This window comes from Typopeltis vanoorti, chromosome 5 (genome assembly GCF_054136105.1).
Source record: "Typopeltis vanoorti isolate ZY-2024b chromosome 5, IOZ_Tvanoo_1.0, whole genome shotgun sequence".
Classification (NCBI taxonomy): domain Eukaryota; kingdom Metazoa; phylum Arthropoda; class Arachnida; order Uropygi; family Thelyphonidae; genus Typopeltis; species Typopeltis vanoorti.
Window position 1 is genome coordinate 48,385,207 of NC_143553.1, and position 13,845 is coordinate 48,399,051.

Here is a 13,845-nt window from a genome sequence, read left to right on the forward strand (position 1 = left end):
GTGCATACTGTCTCCACCATCTTTTCCATCACCTGGTCTATAGCAGCACCCAATTGTATATTTTGTTCTGCTAGCCACAATCTCACACCAAATGGCCTCAAATGTGCTCTTTTCTCTATCCTGCAATCAACTTCTATTCTCCTTGGCTGTAGCTCATCAACTATCATCAACAATACTCCTCCCCCCATTTTATTCTCCCTGTCATTCCTGAACACACTATACCCATCACATTCAATCCCACTAGCTATATCATCTACAGTCAGCCATGATTCACTAATGCCAATAACCTGTGGTCTGGAAGTGCCAACCATGGCCAAAAACTCTTCCTTCTTGTTCATAATACTCCTAGCATTAGTGTACATGAATTTAAGACCCCCATTAGCCCCATCCCTACCTTGATGCCTTATATTAACTATCCCATTCTGATTTGTTGTCCTTATTAGCTCGAGCATATTATACTCATTCATACATTCAACTGCCTCCGTAAAGTCTGTATATCTACTCCCTCTCCTTAATAAATCTAGTTTCCCTGATTTTGCACATCCACTACATTCAGCAACACTTTTTCAAGTCTCCTTACACCATATCCATTCAAATGCAAGCCATCCATCTTATATAGATCCTTTCGCCCATCGAACTCACTCCACACGTCCACAAATTCCACACCACTCGTCATACATAACCCACGCATAAAGTCATTTGCAATTTTGGCCCTCCTCTTAAACACTTCACTGTCATACTGCGGCAAATGACTAATCATCCTAACTCTCTCACTCTTTTCTTTTGTTACCTCAAACAATTCATTCAGGTCCTCTATCATTTTCATTTTATCTCCTTTCAAATCATTCGTAACATGCCACAACAATCATTTCTTTCACCCTTTCTTTTTGCTCTCTAATAGACTCAGTTACATCCTTTATGGTCGCACCAGGTTGGTACGATTTTGTCAAATCCTCTACTAACACACCTCATACTAACGAGTCTCCATACAGCACTGTCTCCTTCATTTTGTTTACATTCACACTGATATGCTTATTTTTCCTATCATACTTTTTATTATTGGCTGGTACACTCGGTTGACTTTTGTTCATAAGCTCTAGCTATCGCTTTGCCCTTTGTATCGCTCCGCTCAACAAGGGATCTCACTCATTGCATCTATCTCATCTTTTTTATTCTCTGTAAAACCATTAATTTGCTCTGAATTAATACCACAATAGAATGCATGTATTGTATGCGTACTGTTCTTTGTCTAATATAATTGGAATCGGTTGATTATAGTTTGTAACAGATTTTTACTTTTTAGTGCCTTACATCAGTTATGTACCCTGAAGATGCCAACAGCCTTAGTTGGTATAACATAGTTGTTTATTATATGCACTTGATCAGTATAGTCCCATTAGAAGTCATTCCAATGATTTTATGGTGAAGGAAATTAAATGTTTTTTAACATGAATAGAATCCACGGGAAAACCAAATGAAAGGTTCACCGTTTTGAACTCCTTAAATGTAACAAGGCCAAACTATTAAATCGTCTCACTTTTTTGAAGAGATGTCGGAACATCAAGATTATTCCAAAGTTTCTATTTTTAAAAGAACAATTCCATTCAAGACGAGCGAAACATATCGATTTTAAATCATTATTGGCACTTGTACGTGAACGGATACAGCAGATTCTTTTAGGCCAAATAGATTTAATGTTATCAGATTTATGACGATATCTCTGATTATTTAGACCTAGATATATGTCACTTTTGGATAGAATGGTCAATATTAGCTATTATAAAGCCTTTACAATAAGCAAATGAAACCGAATAAAAAAATTCACCGATCTTTATACAAAACGTTTTAAGTCAAAACCTTCTGTACCAGATAACAAAGTTATGTTTAATTTATCGGATCACGTATTAATAAAACCAGAGATCAGTATACTAAAAAAAGGTTTCAATTTTGCGATAACACCTGATCATGTCCCTAAAGTGGATATCATTTGTAATATAGAAAAGGCATTCTCATCCTTACAGGAACCCATAGCTAATGATATTAGATTAAAAAGTAATATCATCCTTTCATCTTCCAGAGCTGCTAACAAAAACATCACTCCTCTGGAAAAAGAGAACATTGTATAGTTTGAAGAAAATGAAAGACATTATCATATTAAAGGGAGTTAAGGGAAATTCGTTCCACAGTGATTTTAAACACCAGTGATTACGAAGATGAGATTAACAGCTTACTATCGGATACATCAATCTACCATGTCCTGGTCACAGATCCAACACTAAAGAATCACAGTGACACCAACAATTTAATACAGCACATGGTGAACTAGCCTATAGACTTAAAACGAAGATTGAAATCTATGTAGCCACTAACACCAAGACTATATGGTGCTCCTAAAGTACACAAAAATGAAATACCACTACACTCGATTGTAGATGGTATCAATTCACCCACTTATCTGTTATCTAAGCACCTGGCAAGCCTCCTCAAACCACACGTCTTAATTCGGATACATCATCATCATCATCAAATTCCTGCCATTTACCCTCAAAGGGTGTACAGGATATGACAGTACTACATGACAAAATTTACATCATTACTAACTTCCTATCTACAATTTTCCTCCAAATCACTCTGTTACTTGTCAAGACTCCAACATTATCAGATCTTATATTTCTATCGTCTAAGGCACTTTGTACCGTATCAATCCACCTATATCTTGCTCTTCCTCTGGGTCGTTTTCCTGCCAACCTGGCAGAGAACACTTGTTTTGCTAATCGTTCCTGATTGTTTTTACTGTATTCAGGGAGCATTGGGCAGCAGTCGAAATATCCTTATTTTGATGGCCGGCACGAATCATCATGATACAAGTTATTCTCTTCCATGATTCAGGTGGGTTCCAGCTATCCATCCTTTCTGACATCTTGTATATGAATGAAGAAGGGTCCAAACTTTTAAATGAAGAGAAGTGTGTGTTAATACATGTAACTTACGGAAAAATATAATTAATTATAAATATGTCAAATTTATCCCGAACACCCTGTATACAGGGTGTTCGGGATAAATTTGACAAACTGCTGCCCAATGCTCCCTGAATACAGTAAAAACAATCAGGCATGAACTAGAGACTTGCAATGGTGACTACGAGGATGTAGCAAGAAGAAAGATCCCTAGCCGACGATCTGATTGCGTTCGTACAGCAGAATTCCTCGCAAATCTGCAGGAACAGGTGTTGAAGAACCCTGGCATTGGAATTCGGGCTTTGTTCGTGGAGTTGCTAACTGTAGTCAAGCCCTGGATAACAAGGGTAGCCAATGGTAGGCCGTATGTATGGCAGCAGGATTCGGCCCCTTGCAACACCTCTGGGAAAAGTCAAAAATGGTTGTCTGAAAATTTCTACGACTTCACCAGTCCAAATGTTTGGCCTCCAAACTCCCCAGACCTTAACCCCATGGATTATTTTGTATGGGGCGCAGTTGAAAAAGACACCAATCGCACTTCCAGTAATACAAAAGCCCAGTTAATGGATAAAATTAAAACAGTTTTTGCGGCCCTTCCCAGGGAGACTGTAGCATCAGCTTGTTCGAGGTTCCGAAGCAGAATTGAAGCTGTGATCGATGCTAATGGTGGTTATTTTGAGTAAATCTTGTTGATAGTATTGTAATTAACTCTGCCTGTAATGTTTTTTTGTCAATTCATTAAATTTAATAGATACAAAGAAGATTTTCTTTTTCCTTACGAAACTGTCAAATTTATCCCGAACACCCTGTATATCTACTCTATATGTATAAAAAGGTAAGCCGAAATTTTAAACATTTTTCTGTCACTTTTTTGCTTTACTGGCTTACCAACCCAGAATTTGGGGGGGGGGGGGCGCTGAGGGAGGAATCCCCCCTAGTATATATATAAATGCCATATTAATGGTTGAATGGGTATTAGAGGGTTAGACAGTTAACCAATATAATTACCTTGAGGTTCTGGCCAAGCTGAGAGAACGAGTGAGGAAGAAGAGACCCAATCTGTGGAAGAACAATGCTTGGATTCTCCATCAGGACAATGCTCCAGCTTACAGTGCACTGTCTATAAAGCAGTATCTGGCTGATAAGAAGATCCCAGTATTAGAACATCCACCTTACTCACCGGACTTAGCTCCATGCGACTTTTACCTTTTTCCAAAGTTGAAATCTGCATTGAAGGGCACCCATTTTCAGTCAGCGGATGAGGTAAAGGAGAAAATGGCAGCTCTACTGAAGCAGATAACACCTGATGACTTGCATCACCGCTTCCAACAATGGAAAGTTCATATGCAACAGTGTATAGATAGAGGAGTGGAGTATATTGAAGAGTATAACAATTAAGTTGTACAATTGTAATAATAAACTACATTTTTGCAACCAGTCTCGTTATTTATTAGCCACACCTCGTATATATTTTTCCATCTAGAAATTACCTTGTGTGCTGGCACAGGATGACTGTAGTTGTTCTTGCACCATTAAATCCAAAACAAATCATCTAGAAATGGTTTCTGTTATGACAGTAATGTATGATTTGATCATGCAAAATATGTTTGCCAGGTCTCATAAATACTTCAACCAACCAAATTCTCTGCTGTGTTTGTCTGATAGATCAGCCATCAGAATCAATCTGTATCCATTTTCTTCTGGACAATGATCTCCTCCATATTTTTCCACGTATTTCTGTTTCTGGGCCAGAAGGCTCCAGTTGTTTCCCATTGAGTGATATCTGATAGATAAACATAAGAAATTCAGCTATCTTACACAGTCTAATGCTTACTGAGAATTAGTTCTTAAAGATATCAGTCATTCCCATTCTCTAGATGAAGAGTATTCAAATATACTGCAAATTGTGTAACTTCAAGGATGAAAAGAAAGAAAAAGCATTTGAAGCATTAGCTTTTATATTATGACAGATATGTTGGAATCAGCTCTTGATTTTACAATTTTTAATATAGTTGATACCTACAAAATGTTTAAATTACAGATATTGATGCATGATGTCATTAAAAAAATAAATAAATTGATTGCAGTCTTGATAGGTAAATTCCAAATAATTTTTTGATCCACATAATTTGAAATATATTAAAGAAGCATATAGTTAGTCAATTTATAAAAAAAAATTTTTTTTTTCTTCTTCTTTAGGAGAAATGTATGCTTAGGAAAAAGAAAAGTCGAGATTATCTGCAAAATAAAAATATGTTTTCTAAATTTTTGTATTATAGGTAAGTTTATAAAAGTATTAATTTAAATATGAAATTACTGTTTCTACAATATCAGTGAGTTCAGTATTTCATTGTGAAATGTTTTTTTATATTTTTTGATAGTAATTGAAGTGCATTATAGTTTTCATTTAGTACTTCTGCTGATGGCATTTGGAAGTAGTATGATTTTTCATTCTAAAAAAAAGAAAAAAAATAGGCTAGTCAGGAAGAACATTCAATTTCTACAAATTATTCTATTATATAGTGAAACCTGTGGAGTATTCATAACTAAAAATTCACATGTATACCACAGTAATTAAATTTTAATAATATGTACAAGGGTTGTTTGAAAAGTTTGTTAAAAAATGAGTGAAACACATTTTTTCAGAAAAAATCACCTTTATTTATCAACATAGTCTGCATCGAGACTATGTTGACTAAAAAAAAAAAAGTGGGGAAGCTGTTTTTCCCCCCCCTAATTCCTCAAATTGCTAGTGTATGCATAGAGGGATTCCAATGTAAGCATGCGCATTGACTCTACCTTTGAATGTAATTCCTAGCATTTGTAATAACTGTCCTGATGATGTCTTAAGGTACTTAAGATGAAATATCTACATATTATTAAAATTTAATTACTGTGGTATGTGTGTGAATTTTTAGTCCACATATTATTGGCTTAATAGCTTAGTTACTTTATCTGTTAGGAGTGGCATTTTGCCATTCAATATATCATATTTTAAGGTCACTATAAATTCCTTATAATAAAAGCAGAATATTCTTTCAAATGCTAGTATTATACACTCCAGAGGAGGGGAGAGAAGAAGAAAGTTTGGACTTCTATAACTCCAAAATATAACAGAAAATAAACACAAATGACATGTTATTACTGCTGGGTGATTTAAATGCTCATGTAGGCAATACAAAAATCCAAAATCATGTTGGAACTTTTGGAGAATTAGTTAAAAATAGAAATGGCCGAAGATTAATTGATTTTTCTATCTACAGTATTCTAAGAATAATGAATATAATGTTCAAACATAAGTCATTCATAAATTCACATGGTCAACAAGAGAATTGAAATATATTATAGACTATATAGTAGCAAATAATAAAATAGATTCATCCTTGATGTTGGATTCTTCCAAAGTTTTGAAAATGAGTCAGATCATTATCTATATGGGAGATCAATATAGTTCCCTCCATACTGGATCAAGTACCAGTATCCATTAGACAACCGAGAACATAGTTTCAAAGTCAGCTCGTTATCTGATTCTGATAAAAGAAAACTATATCAGCAAAAAATAAATGAAAAATTACAGCAACTACCCTCAGAAGAATCTATTAATGAAGAGTAGGATCATCTTTGCAAGAGGTGGACCATAAAGAGAATGGATAGATGACATAAAGGACTAGTGTGGAATGGATGTACAGAAACTGCAATACTATGCACTGGACAAAGAAAGGTGGAAGAAGATAGTGAAGGAGGCATCTGACACCAACGGGCAGTGAGCCCATGGTTCATGATGATGATGATGATGATGATGATCTTTAATTTATGATTTAAAGGAAAGCACTGTGTAAAAGCAGCTAAGCAAGTTATTGAGAGACTTTGGTAAGAATTTAGATGATGAATATCAGGTGACAAAATGTTCTGAAGGCTACTGAAAAAAACTTAGTAATGGAGGAAAAAGAACAGGGAATCAAAGATGATAAAGGTGACTGAAGATAAAGATTTCTTGATGTCTGAAATAATTCTTTTGAAGGGTTACTGAATGAAAAAAATAGGTGAGAACAGTGGTACGAAATAGTCGAGAGGAATTCAGGTAGCAGTACGTATCAATAGTTGAGGTAGAAAAGCCATCAAAATTGAAAATTTGGAAAGGCTGCAGGAGTAGATGATATTGAACAGAAATACTCGAATATGGGAGTAAAGAAGTTGTACAGTGGCTACACTGCAGAAGTGAGATGGCCTAGTCACAGGATCAAATTCCAAATCAGAGTTCTACTCCAAATGGTGTAGAACTCTCATTAACAAAATTCCACTGTAATTCTCACATTCACTTTTATATCTAGGTAAGATTTATGGAAACTTGCTTCAGAAGAAGCTAAGAAAAATTGCAAAAAGGAAACTTAGGAAAGAACAAGCTGGGTTCAAGCCAAATAGAGGTCATCAGGATCATATTTGCATATTAAGACACATAGCAGAGAAATCATGGGAATATAACTAGGGTTTCTATTTGCATTTTGTAGGTCTGGAAAAGGCATATGACAATGTACCAAGAGAAAAGCTGTTCAAAGACACTACAATTATATGGTGTAAATGGGACATTATAACAAACAATACATAGTCTGGATTTGAATTGTATGTTAGCAATTATAATTGAGGGAGGTACAACTTTGATCTTAAATTTGGTGTGAGTAAAGGGTGCACATTATTTCACTGTTATTCTTAATCTGTGGATCACTTTAAGAAGGAAAGTGGCATTAGATATATCTAAGTTTGAGATATTCACCTTAGCTCTTTATTGCAGATGATGTCATACTAGTAAATAAATCCAGTAGAAATATACTGAATGAGGAACTTGTAAAATGTGTAAAATATTTCAGCTATTTAGGGGATTTTTAGTAAAGAAAGCAAACTGAATGGACAACAGAAATAGCAAAACTAGTATGGTACAGAAGAGAGAAATTTGTTGAAACACTAAACCAGCTGTATAGAAGACTGTTCAAATCAATTTTAACTTATGGATCTAGAGCTGTGTTAGAAATAAAACACTTCATGAAACATTGGGTACCACAGATATGAAAGTTGTGAATTAAATTAAGAGATTGATCAAAATGGCTTAAATGGCAGAATAGCATTAAAAATATGGATATTAGGAAGGAATAAAATGCAATATTGGACTCATGTGGAAAATCTTGATGCTTATTTGTAAAATTTTTGCATATGTTTCACAGATATCTTCACTATATAAATCGAACAGCAATTAAACAAATTCTACAAAGCTCCACCTTAATAGCTAATGTAAGATAACAAAAAATGGTAAATAATGTTGTAAATACATAAAATAATAAAAAGAAAAAAAAAAGAAATTATTGTTATTATACAGGTATCTCCATGGAGTCAATAGATTCATTGCAGGAGATCCACACTAACCATTATTCACATCAGTGTCGCACCCAGAGGGGAGGGCAAGGGCCCCGGGCACTCCCCAAAGAAAAGGAAAAAACACTAGAAAAATTTCCAAAAATCTTTTCCTAATTAAAATTCATTTTTTTTATTTATGTTGTGTGCTACTTATGAATTAGCGATCACTGCAGATCCTCAGTTATAGGTCGTATGAGATGTGTAGTGTGTATTCGCAAAACATCTACTCAACTCGGTCCCCCCAAAGGTTAAATCCTGAGCGCTCGGCCCCCTCCAAGATTAAATCCTGAGTGCGCCACTGATTCACATAATACCTCTCCTTAAACTTAATCACCATTGGGGCACTTGCAACTACCTGTAGCATTCAGTTCCACTCATTAACTACTCTCCAAACAAAGAACCTTGTCCACACCCTAACTAACCACACTCTTCCACAGATGACTCATAGTTCTCTGACTGTTTGTTATACATTAACAGGCAGGACAGCCAATATCAGGATATCTGAACACAAGGACTACGTCCATTTCCACCAATACAGCCACTCAGGACTTGCTGACCATGCATTGAACACATTGGTCACCATGGAATACACTGGAAGAATTATTCCTTGAATCAACCAGCTCTGAAAAACTTCCCAAACCTCAACAAATTTGGGTGCATGAGACTGCCCCAAATTTGGGAAGCTTACATTCTAAGATCGTCAGCCCAATGGCCAAGACAACCCAATTTAGCCCACTAAGGAACACCTATAGGACTTCAGGACCGACTTCAGTTGCCTTTCTTCAACCTCATTTGCTTAGTGTGAATGCCAGCGTGTGCATATCATTGTTTTGTGATCCCTGAAGATGGCAATGTAACTTTGCTGAAATATGGGTAGTTATTAATTGAAGTTTTTATAATTAATAATTTAGTTTACATTATCATTTCCTAAAAAATTAGAAGTATATCTAACCACCATATAAGTTTATCTACAAGTGGAACACTCAATAAGGAAGTTCTTCTGTAATTCTCACATTCAGTTTTATTTCCCTTTTTAAGGATTAGTGCTGGGAGAGCTCTCTCCTTTATCTGGAATTTGACCTTCTGACCAGGCCTTCTGAATTATGTAGTGTTGCCACTATAAAACTTTTATACCTCCGTATTTGAGCATTTCTGGTCAGATATCTGCTCAAGCTTCCTTTCCACATTTCAGGTTTTTAATGCTTTTCTGCCTTATGTATTTCTGATTGCATTCCTCTTGAATATTTCCTACTGCTGTTCTATCTCTTCTTTTTGCATCAATGTTCAAGTAAGCTTGCAGACATCTAGAATATTTTAATTTCATATCACCTTTATCATCTCTGATTCCTTTTACTGTACAGTTTCTTCCATTAATAAGCCATTTCATAAGCTTCTAGAATCATTTCCATGATTTTGTGCATTTGTGCCATGCTATCCATTAAGTCAATTCTTCTGTCAGACTCATTCCTCTCATTTGAAAACGTATACAACCATACCTTTATATAGCCTGTGCATAATCGTTTGCCATCATAACTGTTCTTCTTACTTCATTACTATCCTATCTTGGTAAGAGACTAACAATTTTCATTTCTCACTCTTCACTCTTGCTTCTTCCAGCAATTGTCTCTGATACTGTATTTATTGGTGCTTAAATCATTTGTAGCTACAAGTACTACCATCTGTTTTACTTTTCTGTTTTTCAGTCACATTTGATATATTTTTATTCATTTACAGCTGCAAGTTCAGATGATTTATTTTTATAAAATAAAAAAAAATCATATGAGCTCATGGTTAATGATTTTCAATGTAGGAGATGACAGCAGTTGTCTATGATACTCTCAAGAAGATAGTACGGTACATTTGCTGCTATCTCATCATCCTAAACTCTAATGTGTATATTGTTGTCTGAAATGTGACATTAAGAATCTGAGAGTTTTTGGTTGAATCATAATTACATCTGCTTGCATAGGTAATTATGATTATTAGAATTTGAATTGTGATGAGTGCTTTAACTGAGTTGATTTGAATCGTTTAACCTATTTAGCAGAGATTGATCAGATATGATTAATTAATTGTAGCAAGTTTTTTTTGCTTGGTCAGAAAGTAAATTATGCTTAACAGAAATGACATTCTTGTTTGTATCCAAGTGTCTAAGTATCTTGTTTTTACCCAAGTGTCACAAACAGCAGTTAGCATGTGAAGTAACATCACAATTTGGCTACTTGTATATAGAGATAAATGACTTCACATCAGATTGTCCTAGTAATTCATAATGCACTGCATTCTTTGGACATGTACTGTCATGCATTATGGGAAGGGCCACTACACAGATTGGTTTCCCCTTTTATTGAGATATTCATATTTATTTCTCCCACTAATATATCCTCATTAAAACTGGTCTGGGTAGTGAGTTTCCCATAATGCATGGCAACATACTTCTCCTAAAGGAAGTGTGTGCTATGCATTATGAGATATTAGGGTAATATGATGTGAAACCATCTACCTTTATGTACAAGTAGTCTAGTTGTAATGTTACTTCAACATTTTTTGTTTTTTACTCATGTTTGGGTAAAGGATAAAACAAGAATATGATTTAAGTATAATTTTGATTAACAGATTCTCAAAGGATTATTCTTCAAAGTTCTTCGATCTAGTTGTTTTTTAGTTAGGTTAGTTTACTGAAGAATTTCTATTTTTTTTTTTTTAATAGAGATTTTAATGATGTTAAAGATTAACAATTTTAAAGGAAAACTAAGTCTCAACTACTTTCCTTGCATGTTTCAGTAAAATAGAACAGTACTCGTTCTATTTTCCTGAAATGTATCAGAAAGTGAAATCTTAACTGAAAGAGAAAAGCAGCAGGAGGAAGATGATGATTGAGAGTCGCTTCCTTCTAGTTTATGGCTTATTCTCAACTTGAACATGTATCATATGATTTACTTGATCTTAAAAATTTGGTACATTGAGTTATTGAATTTGGTATGAGTAAATTGGACATGGATATATGCTGTGAATTTTAGGAAACATACTTCTGATAGGTGTTGTTTCATAGTACATGACCAATGTAACTCAAAGGATTGATTGTATTGAAGTGACATGAAAGATTTTGCTAATAGAATATTTTGAAATTGATTATGCAGTGTACTTAAAGCTTAATGTGTACTTAAGAAGAGCTCCATGAGTGATATAAATGTATTCAAACAGCATCCTAAGAACAGACAGGGGACTGCAGTTTCTGATACCCTAAATTATTATATCAGTCTGAATGCAAATGTTGCTTAAAACATGATTGAAACTTTTTAAACAGTAAGTGAGATTTTAGTTGAATATATGTATCATTGTATATACCACAAATGATCAGTTAGAGTAATACTCAATTCATAAATGCATTTTTATTAGTTTAGTTGAGGCATCTAAAGAAGATTGTAATGAGGGTATTAGGAATAATTTAGAATCTTGTACAGAGCCAAAGGATGCACAACGAGATTCAGACAGTCCAGTTCAACCTTTTGTCCAGCATACCATTACCATGCCTGATCCTATCAAAGAGGCAGAGGTAGGTAATAAGACACTTATGTTCTGTGCAACTCTTACTTATATTTATTTTTTTTTCATTTCAGCAAATTTTCCATATCACTGTTGGCATCATGTACAGTGTTGGAGTAGTAGATTGATTTAGATATTTAAATATCTATTTCCTGATAGCTCATGTATCACAGTGCACAATGGAAAATATATTCATGTTGTTTTTAAGAATGCAGAGTAACTAAAGTTATTTTTAACCCTTGCCTAGTGAATCTAATAAATGAAAAAGAGAAAATATGATAAACATAATTCATTTCAGTAAAATTATGGAGGCTACAACTGTATTAGGAATTATTATTTTAATTTTATTTTACAGAGTCTGGTAGATAGGAGGAAGAGGAGAGATATGATAGAGACCTACAAGTTAGTAAGGGGTTGTTAAAGGATCAATGTTGGAGAGGTTCTACAGAAAACAGATCAGGAGAGAACCAGAGGTCATCCCTGGAAGCTGTATGAGGAGGGTGTGAGCAGGAGAGTGAGAAGCAGGTTTTTTGCATGCAGAGTTGTGAATGATTGGAATGCCTTACCTGAGAGTGTGGCGTCTGCAGAGAATTTGAGTGTGTTTAAGGCACGGTATGATGAGCTATGTGTATGATAAAAGGACCTTCTAGATGATCTTTGACTCCATGGGGTCTTGTGGTAATAATAATTTCCCGAAGTTTTGACCTTCATATTAAGGTCATTGTTTAGAGTATACACATATATATACAAAGACAAGCTATATTACATTTCAAACAGTAAGTCAAAGTGACAATGATTTGATCAACCATTTTTCTACTGGCCTGCCCTCTAGTGAAAAAAAAGAAACTACATCAAAAGTGGTGGCATAATTTAACAAGAGTGTTATATTAGAGTTAAGATCCTAGATTGCTTACAGTCCTAATTCAAATTAACTCTTAAACCAAAAAATTAAGTGGGTAGAATATGTGCGATCCATATTCTTAGGATTTTTAGACCACCATTATTGTTAAGATTAGGGTGGTTGATAAGAATTTCACAAGCCTCCTTAAATTTACGTTCATACCACATTTTGGTGTGAAAAAAAGGTGCCTTTCTAGTCAGTTCTATGTACAGCATTCGGGGCATGATCAGAAAAGCCAGATTTACCATAGTTGTTAAATTTGTGCTGTTTATGTTTCTTTTTTTTAGATAGGAATTGTGCATCCTATTTCACCTAAATAGTGCAAATTACAGGTGCAATGAATACGGTATACATTGCATACCGTATGTGAGCCAGTGGAGGAAGTGGATCCTTGGATGAGTTGAATAAGTTCTTTAATTTTGTAGGAGGTTTAAAGGTGACATTAAGATTATATTTCTGTACTATTTTGCTTATTTTATCTTATATACATTTAATATATGGAATGGCTACAGTTTTATTGTAATCAAGTTTATTTTTTTTTTTTATGTGGCATCTTGTGAAGAATTTTGTTGATAGTATTTTTGCTATGATCATTTTTCAGGAAGGTATTGCTGATAACTTTTAATTCATGTTTAAGTGCTTCTTCAATTGAGCACATCCTCAAAGCCCTGTTTTGTAGTGTATTAATGACACATAGTTCTTGTGTTGGGTGGTGGTAAGAGTTTGTATATATTGGCCAGTATGGTGTAAGCTTATAGTAAACATTTGTTGTTTTAAGGATACTTGCGACATAAGACTGAATGATATAATCACGTAATCACAAGAAAGATATTTATTTAATACCACCGACGATGGTCTGCTATTTCCAGACCGAAATATTTGGTTAAATAAATATCTTTCTTGTGATTACGTGATTATATCATTCAGTCTTATAGTAAACAGTGAAGGAAAAACTGCTAGAAGGAAGATGTGTGACAAGTGTATCTATAAAAGGAAGTATGTTCTGACTTTCAATTTCAGTTGTGAATTGTATGC

The 13,845-nt window shown here is 34.5% G+C and overlaps 1 protein-coding gene across 3 annotated transcripts in view; it reads left to right on the top strand.

Moving 5' to 3' along the window:
- Positions 1-13,845, top strand: part of LOC150106375 (erythroid differentiation-related factor 1) — a 381,623-nt gene that overhangs the window by 172,342 nt on the left and 195,436 nt on the right. For all 3 annotated transcript variants that reach the window (XM_090393103.1, XM_090393102.1, XM_090393104.1), the window contains 2 exons: positions 5,157-5,236; positions 11,763-11,919. In XM_090393103.1, the coding sequence (XP_090249229.1) occupies positions 5,157-5,236; positions 11,763-11,919 (237 nt within the window). The remainder of the gene's footprint in view (positions 1-5,156; positions 5,237-11,762; positions 11,920-13,845) is intronic.